We start from the raw sequence: 17893 nt of genomic DNA, 5'->3' as shown, positions 1-17893 counted from the left end.
ACATAGTGACACTAGAATGATGCTTTATTAATAACACATAGTGACACTAGAATGATGCTTTATTAATAACACATAGTGACACTAGAATGATGCTTTATTAATAACACATAGTGACACTAGAATGATGCTTTATTAATAACACATAGTGACACTACAATGATGCTTTATTAATAACACATAGTGACACTATAATGATGCTTTATTAATAACACATAGTGACACTAGAATGATGCTTTATTAATAACACATAGTGACACTAGAATGATGCTTTATTAATAACACATAGTGACACTAGAATGATGCTTTATTAATAACACATAGTGACACTACAATGATGCTTTATTAATAACACATAGTGACACTAGAATGATGCTTTATTAATAACACATAGTGACACTAGAATGATGCTTTATTAATAACACATAGTGACACTACAATGATGCTTTATTAATAACACATAGTGACACTACAATGATGCTTTATTAATAACACATAGTGACACTAGAATGATGCTTTATTAATAACACATAGTGACACTAGAATGATGCTTTATTAATAACACATAGTGACACTAGAATGATGCTTTATTAATAACACATAGTGACACTAGAATGATGCTTTATTAATAACACATAGTGACACTAGTATTATAGTATTTATCAGATCGATCCCAGTTTGTGTTTGTGAATGGTGAATCCTCGAGGACCACCAATGTTGGTCACGGAGTCCCACAAGGTTCTGTGCTTGGACCTCAGGAACTTCCTGTCTCAAAGTGATGCAGAAACCTTAGTTCATGCAATTGTTACTTCTAGACTGGATTACTGTAATTCTTTGTGATCAGGCTGCTCTTGTAAACCGCTTAAACCTCTCCAGCTGATTCAGAATGCTGCAGCACGTGTATTAACAAGAAGTAAGAAATGGGATCAGCTGGGGAGAGGTACAGCAGCAGCTGACTGTAACACAGGATGTTGTACACATAAGCGCGTGCACATGAACTCTGCACCTCTCTAGAACACAGAGGAAGCCCCCGCCCCCATGTTCCACCCTGCTGTTGTGTATGTGTGAAGGATGCAAATAAAAGGCTGATGTAAAGGGAAGTTCGTGGGAAGTCGACACTGCATACGCTGTGTGGCTGGGCTTCCCTTTGCAAAGGGAAATATATACGACTTGTCTCTGGTTTGTTCTCACCTCTCAGTAAGGTAGCAGAAATACCTATCACTCGGTCAGCTCATTTAAGATCAAGCTTAAAACGTTCCTCTTTGATATTGCTTATAGTTAGGGCTGGCTCAGGTTAGCCTGGACCAGCCCTTAGTTAAGCTGCTCTAGGCTTAGACTGCCGGGGGACTTCTTAGGACACACCGAGCCCCTCTTTCACTCTCACACTCTCACTCTCTCCTCCCACAATCATCCATGTTTTATTAATGTACATCACTAATTAAGCTTCTTTCAGGAGTTCTTTGTGCTTTCTCGCCTAGCAGGTCTCCGTGGATCATAGTTTCGTGTGGACCCCGGTTCTGACTCCTGGCTCATGGCTCTGCTGACACCTGCTGCTGCCAACATCATTAGTTTAAATATGATTCATATTACTGTCATCATAAACCAACATCTTTCTGCTCTCCCTCCCCACAGAAGCCTCTGTGGATGGTGGTTCTATCTGATGGTGATTGTCCCTGCAGTGGTCCTGCCGTACACTTGTTCTGCTACTTGCAATTACTGGTATCATTTCTGTTAGAGAAATTGAATGTATTGTACATCATCTTCTGAATCAGCAGAGGATGTTGCATGTGTACAGACTGTAAAGCCCTTTGAGGCTAACTTGTCATTTGCAATTTTGGGCTATACAAAATAAAATGAATTGAACTATAATGATTAATGCTTTACTAATAACACATAGTGACACTACAATGATGCTTTATTAATAACATAGTGACACTACAATGATGCTTTATTAATGATCATCACACTGCAGCAGCAGGGGGCGCCCGCCGCTGGGCAGCCGGAGGACCCCGTAGAAGAAGAAGAAGAAGAAGAATCGACCAACGTCACACAGCGTTTCCATCCACAACAAACATGGCGGACGGTACGTTTATTGTTGACCATTCATCCATTTTTCAACGTTTGTTTAATCGTGTTTTGCTTCTTTACTCCACTTTTCCGGTCATCTCAAAGTCTCGTGACTCGGTATGAAGCCCGGAGGTGTATTTTTTGCTCGTTAGTGCCGTTTATTCACCGGACACCGAGCCTGTAAGTGATGCTAAGCTAGTTAGCCGTCGCCTGCGAGCAGCGCTCGTGCAGCCGGTCCGGACTCTCATTGGCTGCCCGCGGACAGATGGAGCGACGCTCCCTGCTCTGCTGGTGGCGGGACACAAACTACAATAATATACCTTCTGACCTACTGTTTTAACACCTTTATTGGGTATTTGTCTGTAATCAACACTGTCACTCCAGTAGTGTTTTTCCCGCGACGTTTATTCGTAAATGAGAGCCCGGATGTTGGTGAGTTTCTATGCGCCGAATCGCCTTCAAAATGCGGCCTTTTGTTTCCGTAGTTTAAGCGTTTCATGGCAGGTCTTTTGGGATGATGGAGTTCATCATTGGTCCTTTTTTTTAAACGCTATGTTTCACTGATCTTCATAAGGCTGCACTGATGTATAATGTCCACCCAGCGTAAATAACCAGGAAGCTGAACGTGAAAAGCTCTCATTTGTCTTTCAGATCACACAGATGCAGACATGTCCATGGAGGGACACACTCCAGTGAGTACCCAACCTTTATCATTGACTAAATTGACCAATGCTCTCTATGTATTATAGACCTGTGTTCAAGGTTTTGGACACTTTATATCATCTAAAATATACACTGATATGTAGTATTTGAACGTTGAAATGCCCCAAGTGAAGTACAAGTTTGATCAAAGTCAAAGTGGAGAATAACACATAAAGGTGATTGTTGCTGCAGGTCTCTGAGAATCCTCACGGGGAGTACGGTGTGACAGACAGCCTCCAGGTAACACAACCACACACCTATAGGTACACTCAGGCTGTGGAGGTGTGAGAGGCGGACTCCCAGCATGCTTTGCTCCGCAGAGGACGGTGGAGAACGAGAAGGCGGGCTCGGAGAAGATCTCCAAGCAGAAGGTGGACCTGCAGGCGCTGCCGACCCGGGCCTACCTGGACCAGACCGTGGTCCCCATCCTGCTGCAGGGTCTGTCGCTGCTTGCCAAGGACAGGTGGGTCAGGGGGGGGGGGTGTAATCTCCATAGGAACCGTTTGTTTCCTCTGTCACTAGATCTACGAAGCTGCTTTATTCCAGATGTTGAGCTCGTGATAGATATGTGATTAAAGAGTCTTTATTCCTGTTCAGTTGATTCTTCACTTTAAATGCTCTCTGAATGAAGTCTGGATCCATCGGTGATGTCATGAGGAGCATCTCCACTCTGATTGGCTGCATAGACCTGAATATTAACATAGTCGGGGTAATTGTTTCAAGGTGACTGAACACTCTGAGACGTGGTTGTGTTTGAATAAAAGTGCTTCCTCTCTGTCCTCAGACCTCCGAACCCCATCGAGTACCTGGCGGCCTTCCTGCTAAAGAACAAGTCCCAGTTTGAGGAGAGGAACTAAAGCCTCACATTTGTTCATAAACTGTTGCTTTTTATTTTCCACAATAAACATGTTAATGAGAGACGAGCTGCTCTTTATTCTTCTTTTTTTGGGTCAAACTAAACAGCAATAAAATAAAGATATTCATAACAGCACGTCGTCTGCAGACATGAGGAACCTTCTAGAAATATCCACCCATGGTTCTTAATAATGAAACCGCATCTGTGTGGGTCTTAATTTCTATTGAGGGGTCGTAGGTTGGACCCCCTTCAAAGGTCATGTAAGCACATGTGGACCATGGAGCATTTGATCTCACTTATCAATTTAGTCTGATCCTGGATTAGAAGAGCAGGAGAACATCTGGGTGTGAGGGGCGGGGCTTAGAAATCAGCATTACAACATTAGAATAAATGAATAAATAGCTTCATAGAAATTTGAACTACGAGATATAAAATCTTGCTGTATGAGAAAGTTTCATCTTATTGATCATGTGGATTGTTTGTACAAGAATACATCAGTTATGGATCAAATCATTTCCCAGACCAACAAATGACAACATCATGTGTCAGGTCAGGTGACATACACAGGGCTGTGAGAGCCAATCAGGACAAAGAGGGTCTTTACAGTTTGTAAATTCACTGACGGGAGTGGGAGCCTAACCCAACACACCTGAGCAGGTGAGCTGCCACCACAAAGCACGACATCATTTCCTGTCCTTCAGAGGACTCATCGAGTCCAGGAAGTCGCCTCTGATGAAAGACGGGAGGCGTGTCGACAGGTGAGGTGGGCGGGGCTTTCTCTCAGATGTAAAACTGGTGAGCAACCAGGTTGTCCATGAAGGGCTGAACCAGGAAGTCAGTGGAGAAGTAGAAGACCAGGCCGAAGGTGATGGAGATGGGCAGAGCGGGCAGAGCCTTCTTAAAGATGGCCAACAGCAGCAGAGTGAGGCACAGACCCTGAGAGGACAGGTGGAGGACAAGTGGGGGACAGATCACAAGAACGTACACACCACATGACCTTACATGTCATTTAGGCAACATGGAGGGAGTTCAGCATTATTACAAAAATACAACTTACGATAAGAATAGCGACAAAGCAGGCCAGCGTCGTGTTCCAGTCTCCGCCCATCGCTGCAGCTTTACCAACCAGAACGCTGTAAAAGATGAAGTCCCCGAGGCCCAGTTTCACTCCTCCTACAGACAGAGAACGCACCATTATTCTCCTACAGACAGTGAACGCACCAGTCGCCTACCATGCTGTGAATGGATGGGGTCCAGTCTCCATCCAGGACCTGGTGGAACCCTCCATCCCAACATCAAGCTGCTTGTTCCTCACTGAGAGCAAAACACTGGACTAGATCTCCACTCTTTGCTGTCCTGCTGCTAGATGGTGGAAGGAGCTCTGTGATGACATCAGGACCACAGAGAGCCTTCACATCTTCACACTAAACTCTAACACACTGTAGACCGTAAACTGGACTCATAATGGATCTGATCTAGAACTAGTTATTGCAATTGCACTTTCTTGTTTCTTGTTCCCTGAGTTTGTTTCTCTACGGTTGAAATGCACTTATTGTAAATCTCTTTGGATAAAAGCTGAATGACGTGTGATGTAATGTAATCTCCTACAGACAGCGAACGCACCATGGGTCCCCTAAAAATGTTGTGATTTCCTGCTCTGGTAGGAAACCTTAAACTACTCTTGGAGCTTTAAACTCACGGTCCTCCTCCAAGTCGTCTTCTGGGAACAGTTGGGACTGCGGGTCCTCAGGCTCCGCCCCCCTGCTGCTCTGCTCCGCCTCCTCGTCTGTAAAACCATAATCCACTCATTTAATACATTTTTGAGTGGCTGATTCAATTTAAAGACTAAATGCATATTTATTGAGATATTTGAATAAATATGCCATGTTATGATAAATTGCTCATTACTGAAAATGTTTGTAAGTTTGGAAAAGTTAATTCTTTTTGTTTTGTTTAGAATGTGTGTTTATGAATTAAACTCAAACTTAAATATATCTTATCTTTTGAGAATAAAAGGTCATCCAATAGAAGGATCATATAAAGTGTACAGGTGCTCGTGAAGCCCGACCCGTTTCCCGTCCTGAGCGCTGCGCGTCCGGCGGACTCGCCATCCCGACCGTCCACATCATGGCGGCTGAGCACAAACGGAGAGGAGAAGAGGTGAGACCTCGTCGTCTCTGCATGGCAGGACCTCGTCTTGTTATGACATCAGTGTGACTCACAGGAGTAGATGAGGGCGGGGAAGATGGGCTCGTTGCGCTCCTGAGCCGTCTCCACCAGCATCCGGAGAGGACCTTTGGGGGACAGGACGGCCACCAGGTCTGCAACGGCACACACAACCACAGCAATGCATGATGGGAACCCAGACGTCAGCGTGGAGGGATGTCGCAGTGACTCCTCACCGTAGACGGAGATGGCCCCCAGGATGAGCCAGGCCGACCACTCGGGCAGGAACTTGATGAAGACGAGGGCCATGAGGGCGCTGATGAGGATGAGGTAGGCCTGCTGCAGCTGCAGGGGCCCCTTCCAGTGGATGCAGATCATCCCCACCGCACCAAAGTTCCAGATGATCACCACAACCGTCGGGTAGTCCACAGCCAGGTTGTACGTCTTGAACACCTCGCTGGGGATCAGAGGAGGAAGACCACCGTAATGAGGTTTAGCTGCAGGTCAGGACGCTTCGGTGGTAAAGTGGCAGAGCCGGACTCACCTCAGGTACATGGAGCTGAGCCAGAAGAGCAGCATGAGGGACGACAGGATGAGCCAACCATGGATGAACTGAACAACACAAAGTAGACAATCAGCAGCCATACAGTGAGCTGCAAATGAGTCTACATGAGGATACATGAGGGTACATGGGACTACATGAGGCTACATGAGGCTACATGAGGGTACATGGGACTACATGAGGCTACATGAGGCTACATGAGACTACATGAGGCTACATGAGGCTACATGGGGCTACATGAGGGTACATGGGACTACATGGGACTACATGAGGCTACATGAGGCTACATGAGGGTACATGGGACTACATGAGGCTACATGAGGCTACATGGGGCTACATGGGGCTACATGAGGGTACATGGGACTACATGGGGCTACATGAGGGTACATGGGACTACATGAGGCTACATGGGACTACATGAGGCTACATGAGGCTACATGGGGCTACATGGGGCTACATGAGGGTACATGGGGCTACATGAGGCTACATGAGGCTACATGGGGCTACATGAGGCTACATGAGGGTACATGAGGCTACATGAGGCTACATGGGGCTACATGGGGCTACATGAGGCTACATGGGGCTACATGAGGCTACATGAGGGTACATGAGGCTACATGGGTCTACATGGGGCTACATGAGGCTACATAAGGCTACATGGGGCTACATGAGGCTACATGAGGCTACATGGGGCTACATGAGGCTACATGAGGCTACATGGGGCTACATGAGGCTACATGAGGGTACATGAGGCTACATGGGTCTACATGGGGCTACATGAGGCTACATGAGGGTACATGAGGGTACATGAGGGTACATGAGGCTACATGAGGCTACATGAGGCTACATGGGGCTACATGAGGCTACATGAGGGTACATGAGGCTACATGGGTCTACATGGGGCTACATGAGGCTACATGAGGCTACATGAGGGTACATGAGGCTACATGGGTCTACATGGGACTACATGAGGCTACATGAGGCTACATGAGGCTACATGAGGCTACATGGGGCTACATGAGGGTACATGGGACTACATGGGACTACATGAGTGAGGCTACATGAGGCTACATGAGGGTACATGGGACTACATGAGGCTACATGAGGCTACATGGGGCTACATGGGGCTACATGGGGCTACATGAGGGTACATGGGACTACATGGGGCTACATGAGGGTACATGGGACTACATGAGGCTACATGGGACTACATGAGGCTACATGAGGCTACATGGGGCTACATGAGGCTACATGAGGGTACATGAGGCTACATGGGTCTACATGAGGCTACATGGGTCTACATGGGGCTACATGAGGCTACATGAGGGTACATGAGGCTACATGAGGCTACATGAGGGGTACATGAGGGTACATGGGGTAGAGATTATTTTAAACTTCATCTCAATACTCCAGCATAACTCGCCTCGCGACTTGCCCTAACAGTCCCATCATGCATTGCTTCTCCTGCTCTATTCAGGAGATGAACAGACCCCCCCCCCCTGAGCTTTGGGTCCTGATGTGGACGGTCTGACCTTGTAGCAGCGATACTTGTAGAGCACCACCAGGAAGATGGTCATGACTACGATGACGCTGATCATGACGATGGTGTTCAGGACGGAGTTGAGGAGCCGGCGGCCGACAGACGATGTGTTCTCTGTGAATGGCGTGTAGATCCTACGGGGGGGGGGGCAAGGTTAGCAGAAAGCGGGAGGTTGGAGCGGGCGGCGAAGAAGAAGAAGTGTGGGAACCTACAGCGTCTGGTTGGTCTTCTCCGCGTAGAAGCTGACCGACTTGATGGTGGCGACCACCACCAGCATGCACACGGTGACGGGGATGAAGAGCATGATGACGTGCTTGGCTCCGTACTTCAGAGTCAGCTCCTCCTCGTCCACGTCCACCTCCTGATCCGAGCCGCCGTCCACGGGGGCCGCCCCCGCCCTCCTGCTGACCCCAGACTGACCAGCAGAACCCATCCAACACATCATCAACAAGCCCTATTTCTGATCCAGATCCCCCAAAGGAAAGCCTGACCTTTACCCTTTTGGTGGAGAGGTCAACGGGGGGGTTTAGGTCCTCTTGCGGTTTGTAGGAGGGTAGCGCCGGGTTCTCAGATGGGACCAACGCCGTCCTCTCATCGTAGGAGTCCTCCTCGCTCTCCGAGGCGTTCATGGTGGCTCCACACGGGACGGACTGAGATCACAGGAACAACCGCGTGAGCGCAGACGTGCTAAGCCCCTCCCCCGCTGCCCCCCCAGCTGGGCAGACCCCGTGAGGGTCAGCTGATCAGGGCTCAGAGCTGTGCTCTCTTTACACTTCAGTTCATTCATTATTAGTTATTACTGTTAAGTGTAACGCTGAGCATCATGGGATACGTAGTTTAGTGGAATATTATTCTCAAACATCAGCCTCATATCTGATATTCATATATTTATTAAAACAAATGTTGGAGCTGTACTTTAAAATCTTTTACAATCTGGCAGCAGCCTAAAGGAATAAATAACTCAAATTATTATTTTGGAAAAGATACTAGTCTTATAATCCTTAATTTGGGTTTAATTCAGGTTATTGAGCAGAAACACTTCAAACTACAATACGTAAATAGAGTACAAATACTTTAATGGACCTTTTAATGGCTGCCTCACAAAATCACAGTGATGTATATACATGTTAAAGATGACTTAAAGATATACATTTACATATAATATAACTATAAGTAAAATAAGAAACTACGATTAGAACACAGCAACATGTAATATAATACATGGTATATAAATGACATGTTGTCACACAGTAAAGTAACTGAGTGTAAAGGAAGTAATTTTACTTTAAAGCAGTATTTCCAGAGTGAAGTACTTCTACTTTTACCAAAAAGGACCCGGGGACATGACGTCATCAGACCTCAAATCACTACATCCGGCCTGACAGTAATCACACACATGACGTTATATATGTATCAGATATAAATATATCTTTATGTGCATATGACCAGACTCTGAAGGAACACAACTGATGGGTGGACTGATTCTAGAAGCAAAGACATTTGTTTTCCAGAGAACGCGTTGAGATGAACAACATATATATATATATACATATATATATATATATATGTATATATATATATATATGTATATATGAGAGAGAGTTGTTTGTACATATATACTCACACAGAGACGCTTTAATCGACGTGTGCCGCAGGAACAGAGAGGCGAACCGCTGACAAAGTAAACACCAACGACAACCCGGAAGCAGCTTGGTCAGCTGACCAACACACCACGTGACTCGTGGGTAGACGTCACGGGATCACCCGGTGTTTCTTTCACATTACATCATAGCGACGTACAATCTGCCACATCCTGCTCCGTTTATAATGATAAACGTTGTTAAATACTTCATCCCACATTATTAATAAAATATTTCATCGTATTCTATTAATAAAGTACTTTATTGTACTTCATTAATATTCAATGTTCACTGGGAAAACATGTATCCTTGAAAGCATGTTTAACTCACATAATGTATGTGTATAATTACATTTGTATTATTAAATGTATGATTTAATAAAAGTAATAATATTAATACAGATTTAAAAGGGTTGAAAGGAACCACAAAAATACACAGTTTTAAAATGTTTTTCCGGGGCGTACACCATGGGGGGTGGGGGGGGGGGGGGTTGCTCTTCAGAGATGATAGCTTAATCATCGTCCTCCTGTCGTCTCCAGTGGACACCGTAGCACACTGGCCTTCTTGATGAGCTTGTTGAGTCAATGTGCTGCTCCCCCAGCAGACCCCTCCATGGAAGATGAGTCAAAGAAGGTCTTTAGGAGTCCTCCCTGCACTCCAAAGGACCTCAGTCTCCTCAGCAGATAGTCCTCTCTGACCCTTCTGGTAGAGCACACGGATGTGATCGTCCAGTTTATGTCACGACGGGGAGCTGGTACAGGAAGCTCAAGTGAACACCCAGGTGCTCATAAGATCTCACGACCTCAATGTCCGTTCCCCAGATGTTCCCTGGTTGAGAGCATCTACGTCCACCACCAGCCTTTTTGTCTTGTAGACTTTCTTCCCCCCATCTGAAGGCCCTCTTCTTCTCTTTGAGGAGACCCTTTATTTCAGGAGTGATCCATGGTTTGCTGTTGGAGAAACACTGTGGAGTCCTGGTGGTTACAGTGGTCTCCACACAGAAGCTTACATAGTCTGTTATTCAGTGAGTGAGGCTGTCCTCTCCATGGAGCCTCCTCGGCTTCCTCAGACCACCTTTTTACTGCCATCTTCTCCACAGCTGAGGTTTGTACGGAGGTGCACCAGGTTGGGATCAGATGGGGAGGTACAGTATGCATCCTTGGTGTTGAATTCATATATTTGTGAATCTGACTTTGAAAGAGTCAGTGTTCTATTTGAAAGTGTCACCAGGACATTTAATGACTATTTATAATCTAAAAGCACAGCGTGTATTTTTAGAATGTACTTAGTAATCCAGTTGGTGTGATCTATCCTCCCCTGGACTGACCTCCTCCTCTCCTGACCGGAGTCATGGCGGCGGACGGAGGAGCGCTCCGCGGCGGCGCTGCGGCCCCGGAGCCGATGAGCCTGTTTGCCTCCTGGGAGATGGAGCGATGCTCCCCGAGCTGCGTCCCGAGGTGAGAGGAAGGAGATTCATTTCAGGAGGCCTACAGCACTATTCACATTATGGCTATAATCATCCACATGTAGTTATTTATTATGATTATTTATACTATTTTAATAAAGTTCCCCAATTTATCGTATGACTTCATAAATACTACCACTATTGTTTTGATACTTTAGTGTTGCTGTAGAAGCTTCACGTGGTCGGAGTGAATATAAGATCAAGGTGTTTCTGTCATTTCCTGCTGATCATGTCTCTGTCTCAGGTCAGTTTGGATGCTTCAGAGACACAGAGTGCAGCCGGAAGCTCCTTTATGAATGCATGAATAATATATCAATCATGATTTAGGGTCCATTTTGGGCATCAAACCTTCTGGATATTTTTAATGAAGTTGTTGAACCGTGAGACGACTGCGTTCTGTGACTCGTTTTAATTCCCTCTGTTTAAAAAAATATTAACTGTGTGTATTAATACACCCTTTTTTTTTACCTGCTCTTGATATTTTTCTTGGTATTTGGGGTCATTTTAACTTTTCACTTAACAGTGAAAACTCAGAGCAAAGTAATCAAGCAGAACAAATAAACTACGTCCGTCACAAGAAGCTGAATCCGGAGATGGATCCAGTCGTCCCAGATCTTTCCACCTGTTTGCTTCCAGACAGATCAGCAGCCATGTGACCGTGGGGAGGGGGCGGGGGGGTGTTAACGAGCTCCACCAATCAGAGATAATCCTCTTAAGCCGCCGACTTGACTCTTCATGACAAAGATCGGGATTTTATTCTTCTGCCCGTCAAGCAGATGCAGGTCTACATGTTGGTGTTCCTCAAGGATCCGTTTCAGGGCCACTTCTCCTCTTTATCTGAACCGAAGGAAACAGCCAGATCCTCTTGTTCTCTTACATTAAATAGCGTAGTGTTTCAATTTAAAGAGATCAGCTGGTCCGGAAGTCGAGTGGGTGCTGATCCTCCGGTAGGAGATCCCAGGAGGACCAGGTCACCATGGCATCCTCTCTGGTTCTGGAAGGGAACATTTTAATCCCTTCATGGTACCTTTGTGTATTGCTATCAACTTCTTCTGACCTGGCTGTAAGAGTAGGAGTTCGACTCAAGCTGAAGTCAGTCCGCTTTGGTCCAGATCATTTCTACTGCAGGATTACTGCGTTCTCCTGTAGGAACACCAGGAGATGACTCTAATGAGATGATTAAAAGACAAAGCCCCTCCCATAGTAACAAATACACAGACACTTTGTTGTTATTTTGCATGTTTCTTTGGGCTTGATTAGCATCTGTTCGTCAAAATGTTTTCTTTGTATTCTTTCTGCATCGCGTTGTGATAGTACTTCTTTTAGTGGTGGTTCTGGATCTCCTGAAGGTCGATCCAGCATCTCTTTGCAGTTGTTTTGCAACCTTTTAAGGTTGTCTTGCTGAATATTAAAGGAAAAAGCTTGAGATTCTAATTCTGAAATGCATGTTCGTCCTGAGTTTGAGACCTTACATCCTCCATGGTCCTCTGTCAACCCCCTCACCCCCCACTTTGGGTGAGTTCCTACTGCTGTAAGTGTTTGCAGATGTTGGTTGAGGGTTCGTCTCTCTGTGTTGTCTCCAGGTTGTGCAGTCTGTCTCTGACGAGGCTGATGGTTTTCAAGGCGCTGGACAGAGAGCTGAGTTCTGTCGTCATCGCTGTTAAGATCCAGGTGAGGACGTCACGTCTTGTTATTATGTTCCATCACATGTCATCTAGCTGACGCTTTTATGTAAGCGACTTACAACAAGAGCATTTCAACCATAAGGAAACAAACTCAAAGAACAAGAAACAAGTGCAATTTCATCCAATAAGCCAATGTTCAACATGTTATAGATAAGATCCATTATAAGTCCAGTTTAAGGTCTACAGTGTGTTAGTGTTTTAGTGGAGGTTTGGAGACTGGACCCCATCCATTCACAGCGTGCACCAGCGCTTTGAACTGGATGAGGCAGCCAGTGGTAACCAGTGAAGAGAGGAGCAGTGTGGGAGAATTTAGGAAGGTTGAAGACCAGTCGAGCTGCTGCATTCTGGATGAGCTGCAGAGGTTTAATGGCGGCAGCAGGGAGACCTGCCAGGAGCCGAGAAAGTTGGTGTAGATAGAGAAGAGGAGGGGACCCGGGACGGAACCTTGAGGAACTCCAGTAGTAAGAGGAGAAGGTTCAGACACAGATCAGAGTAAAACCAAGTATTATAAAACCAGGAGAGACAAAATCCAACATTCATTTGTAGCCATATATCCCATATAGTCCCATGATGATCCACTGGTCCTTCCTTTAGGGCTCCAAAAGGACTTTGAGATCCAACGAGTTCCTTCTTCCTCCGGACGGCCTGATGGAAACAGACCTGGAGCTCAGCTTCTCACTGCAGGTCACACATTTAATGATTCATTCACCACACTCTCATTCCTTTAGGAATCAGGAATCAGGAAACGTTTATTGCCATCATATGTCAGACACACATGGAATTTGATTTGGTGGTTGGTGCATGACGGAAGACAGAACAGACAACATAGTGCAGCCATAAGATAAAAATATAGTAAAATATATAAAATAGTTCAGTGGTCCAGAGGGAGACGTCACGTCTGAAACTGCTGGTCAGATAAAAAAATTCTGAAACATTCTGCAGGGAAGTCATCGTAACTATCAGCCAATCAGATTCTTCCCTTTGATTCTGGATCAATATAGAATATATATATATCTTTATACATAGATATACCATCAGCCTCAGTCACATGACTTCCATTAATATGAGGGAGGACGTTTTGTTTCTCATTTAGACTTTTTAGGATTCCCCTGAGGAGCGTTCACTGACCTGTTTTATATATTAGACAACTGGCCGTTAGTGTTTAACACACCTGATGACAGATTTCAGTCTGTTCTTTCTGTTCTTCTGCCCGCCTTCATCCTTCAGTATCCTCACTTCCTGAAGCGTGACGTGAACCGTCTGCACGTGATGCTGCAGAGGAGGAAGAGGTACAAGAACCAAACCATCCTGGGCTACAAAACCTTGGCAGTAGGGGTCATCAACATGGCCGAGGTACGATGTTCTGGACTGAAAACACCTCAGCGGTTGCTTTACATGTCATTTATCTGACAATATGTGCATTTCAATCATAAGGATACAAACCCAGAAGAAAGTGCAATTTCATCAAATAAGCCGATTTACTGCTAGCTATAGATAAGAGCCAATATAAGTACAATTTAACCGTCGTCATTGTGAGCATGTTAGCATGTTAGCATTTAGCTCAAAGCACCATTGTGTCTACGTGCGGCCTCACAGGCCTGGTAGCATACCGCCTGACCAAGAATCTTTGGAAATGAATTATCTTCTCATTATAGTTACAGATATATTAGTTTTTTGTGACATCATTGCTTGTGTGTGTGTGTGCAGGTGATGCAGCATCCGACGGACAGGGCCCACATCCTTGGTCTCCATAGCAACCTAAGAGCTGTTTCGATGTGCGCTGCAGAGCTGAGCATCCACTCCCTCAGCAGCCAGCCCATCCAACAGGAGGACACGAGGGGTCACCACGGCAACCAGACCAAGGCCTCGGGTGAGTCTGTCCAGCTGGAGTTTAGTTTTTATTTCCTACTCTATTTTCCAAGGGGGCAAATCGACATTTGTACAAACAAAGTAAAGTGTAGTCACTCACGTTCTGTTCTTTGGTAAAATTCTAATGTTCTAGCACCAAACATTTTATTTATCTGCTACTGAATCTCATTTGCATATTCTTTAAGAAAGACACTGTTACAGGTGTGTTTCCACCTGTAACAGTGTAACAGTGTTTCCACTCCTCTGCTCCCATAGACGCCCATGAGGAAGTGACTCTACTTCTGTGTAGTGACCAGCAGGGGGCGACTCCTCTGCTCCCATAGACGTCTATGAGGAAATGACTCTACTTCTGTGTAGTGACCAGCAGGGGGCGACTCCTCTGCTCCCATAGACGTCTATGAGGAAATGACTCTACTTCTGTGTAGTGACCAGCAGGGGGCGACTCCTTTGCTCCCATAGACGTCTATGAGGAAATGACTCTACTTCTGTGTAGTGACCAGCAGGGGACGACTCCTCTGCTCCCATAGACGTCTATGAGGAAATTACTCTACTTCTGTGTAGTGACCAGCAGGGGGCGACTCCTCTGCTCCCATAGACGTCTATGAGGAAGTGACTCTACTTCTGTGTAGTGACCAGCAGGGGACGACTCCTCTGCTCCCATAGACGTCTATGAGGAAATGACTCTACTTCTGTGTAGTGACCAGCAGGGGGCGACTCCTCTGCTCCCATAGACGTCTATGAGGAAATGACTCTACTTCTGTGTAGTGACCAGCAGGGGGCGACTCCTCTGCTCCCATAGACGTCTATGAGGAATTGACTCTACTTCTCTCTTGATTTATTCCCTCAGTAAACATTGTAAACATGAGTTTATGGTCTCAGTCTCTAGTTTCAAGTCTTCTTCAATGCAGCATGATGTTCATTTAGTGAATGATGGTCCATTTAGAGTCAAACAGAACATGAAACAGGGGACGCTTTAGGGCGGGGCTACATGCTGATTGACAGTTAATTAACAGATCTTAAAGTAGGGGGTGTTCTAAGGCGGGCAACACAATGATTAACAGGTCGTCCCTTTGTGTTAATTAAACACTTTCACATCGTTTTCACTTCATGAAAGTAAACTGCAATATTTTTGTGGACTAAAGATGTCTTGAGCGTTCTGTTGTGTGTTTGTGTGTTTGTGCGACAGACCGCTGTCACGACATAGAAAACTACTGGGAGGACGATGACGACAGCTTCTCCTCCGAACAGGAAGCAAGTGACGATGCCTGTCCTCCTCAGGTGATTGACAGCCCAGATTACCTACCTGACAACATGCACCTGTCTCCCATTGCTCATGTGGATATAAAAGGGAAATTACACAATAACGAAATGCAGCTGTTATTTTTTCATTTAAATACCTGCATGCTAGAAAAAGTATTTTATGCTCTTCAATAAACTAAAAACTAGGCTGTCAACATAAACAAGTGTTTTTAGATTTATTCTTTAGAAGAAAAACTAATTCTTCATTCTCAACAACAAACATTAATTTCTAAATGTGCGATTAATTAGTTCATTTTTTTAATCTATTGACAGCCCCTCTAAACAGCGATTGATTAACCTTTAACTTTGATTGAATTTGATCGGCTGTAATTTGAACGTAACGCTAGCATTAGCATTGCAGAGGTATGATTTTGGCTCAGCTCTCATCAGGTCTTGCAGTTAGCATTTCTAGAGCAAGTATTGCTTTAGACATTAACATTTCAATGTATAGAAGTTAACATGAATGCTAGGCCCTGGGGACATTGGACATGGACAAGTTCCCTGACTCAGGTGAGGACCAACCGGAGCTCCTTCTTCTCACAACTTGAGACAAGGGTTTGAACTATGTCCCTTTTATTCGTTTCTTCTTCATTCAGCAATCTAACTTCAAACAGAAGTTTGTGGCTCTGCTGAAAAGATTCAAAGTCACTGATGAGGTTTGTAGACGACACTGTGTCTTCAAAAGAGTCCATTTAACCTTTTTAGGAGGAAGTTGATTCTCTGAACATCGTCCCTGTACTCTCTTCATATTGTCCTCTTCAGGTTCTGGACCCTGATCCTTTGCGCCATAATCAGGAGGCCGGAGAAGACCTGGACCTGTTGTATGACAGTCTGGAGGCTTACAACCCGAGTGACAGCAGCCCGGAGGACAACGACAGCATCCAGACCAGGCCCAAACCTAAACTCAGGTCAGACACACACCTCAGGATATATACATACACATATCTCATTCCATTCAATAATAGAGGTACATACACCTGTATACCTATATGACCAACAGGCCCTTCTTTGAGGAGATTTCTCATTCAACCTCTCAGACTAAGAACAGGAGTCTTGACGGTCAGAGGAGCCAACAAGAAGAACAAGCTGCAGCTGTGAGTTCAGCTCCATTCTAACACCATACCAGCAGAGATCTATCTATACATATATGTATATAGATATACATATAAGTTCACATACAACACAGAACCACAGGTCACTCATGTGATCGCTGTTAAGCTTTGAACTTTGTATGATCTATTTCATACCCCCTTTTCATCATTGTGGTTGTCTATTGTTGTGTAGTGTGTAACTGCTCTCTGTTTTCAATAACAGGGGACAGAGCTGCTGTCTTCAGAGTGTCTCGAAGCTCAGGGAGCCCAGTTCCCCAACGAGTCCAAAGGAGAGCAGGCCGTTGCCAGGGTGAGGACACACACACACACACACACACTAGTGTTGTTTCAGTCCTCACTATGTAGCATTTTGAAGAACACACTACACACTTCTTTTTCTCACCACAGGAAGTTGAACATGATGTTGCCACGGGAACAGATGCAGGCCCAGCCTCCAAACCGTGTAAAACTGAGTCCCAAACACAGTTGTCACAGAGGTACATACAAAAATCCGGCTTTCTGGTCTATTAATGACCTGTCAATCCTTGTCTAGCATCCCCTGCTTTAGGGCGGGGCTACACAAAAGTTGTAGAGTTGTAAACATGAGTTTATGGTCTTAGGGCTCCCCTGAGACCATGAACTCATGTTTACAATGTTTACAATGTTTACACAGAAGTAGAGTCATTTCCTCATACACGTCTATGGGAGCAGAGAAGTCGCCCCCTGCTGGTCACTACACAGAAGTAGAGTCATTTCCTCATAGACGTCTATGGGAGCAGAGGAGTCGCCCCCTGCTGGTCACTACACAGAAGTAGAGTCATTTCCTCATAGACGTCTATGGGAGCAGAGGAGTCGCCCCCTGCTGGTCACTACACAGAAGTAGAGTCATTTCCTCATAGACGTCTATGGGAGCAGAGGAGTCGCCCCCTGCTGGTCACTACACAGAAGTAGAGT

General features: G+C 45.3%; 3 protein-coding genes across 4 annotated transcripts; 2 read left to right on the top strand and 1 right to left on the bottom strand.

Annotated features, from left to right (window-relative positions):
* Positions 1 to 1978: 1978 nt before the first annotated feature.
* On the top strand, positions 1979 to 3684 carry dpy30 (dpy-30 histone methyltransferase complex regulatory subunit). The gene is made up of 5 exons (XM_037472524.2): positions 1979 to 2080; positions 2716 to 2756; positions 2959 to 3006; positions 3087 to 3229; positions 3551 to 3684. The coding sequence occupies exons 1-5, from the start codon at positions 2071 to 2073 to the stop codon at positions 3621 to 3623; spliced, it is 315 nt and encodes a 104-aa protein (XP_037328421.1). The 5' UTR covers positions 1979 to 2070; the 3' UTR covers positions 3624 to 3684.
* psen2 (presenilin 2) lies at positions 3680 to 9621 on the bottom strand. 2 transcript variants are annotated; one of them, XM_037472522.2, is made up of 11 exons: positions 9515 to 9621; positions 8382 to 8540; positions 8103 to 8305; positions 7883 to 8024; positions 6333 to 6400; positions 6025 to 6245; positions 5845 to 5943; positions 5691 to 5756; positions 5322 to 5408; positions 4680 to 4795; positions 3680 to 4558 (listed from the first exon to the last, which is right to left on the bottom strand). In XM_037472522.2, the coding sequence occupies exons 2-11, from the start codon at positions 8517 to 8519 to the stop codon at positions 4403 to 4405; spliced, it is 1296 nt and encodes a 431-aa protein (XP_037328419.2). In that variant the 5' UTR covers positions 8520 to 8540; positions 9515 to 9621; the 3' UTR covers positions 3680 to 4402. The 2 variants fall into 2 exon arrangements, with proteins under 2 accessions (XP_037328419.2, XP_037328420.2); XM_037472523.2 differs by having other exon boundaries at positions 8388 to 8540.
* A 4119-nt stretch (positions 9622 to 13740) lies between these two features.
* Positions 13741 to 17507, top strand: LOC119218245 (phosphofurin acidic cluster sorting protein 2-like). Its single transcript, XM_062564409.1, has 8 exons — positions 13741 to 14033; positions 14388 to 14550; positions 15736 to 15827; positions 16445 to 16504; positions 16611 to 16756; positions 16849 to 16942; positions 17163 to 17249; positions 17493 to 17507. The coding sequence occupies exons 1-8, from the start codon at positions 13950 to 13952 to the stop codon at positions 17505 to 17507; spliced, it is 741 nt and encodes a 246-aa protein (XP_062420393.1). The 5' UTR covers positions 13741 to 13949.
* Positions 17508 to 17893: the final 386 nt, after the last annotated feature.

The sequence above is a fragment of the Pungitius pungitius genome, chromosome 9 (assembly GCF_949316345.1).
Source record: "Pungitius pungitius chromosome 9, fPunPun2.1, whole genome shotgun sequence".
Lineage (NCBI taxonomy): Eukaryota > Metazoa > Chordata > Actinopteri > Perciformes > Gasterosteidae > Pungitius > Pungitius pungitius.
The sequence above is the reverse complement of the archived record's forward strand: the minus strand, read 5'-3'. Positions and strand labels throughout refer to the sequence as shown.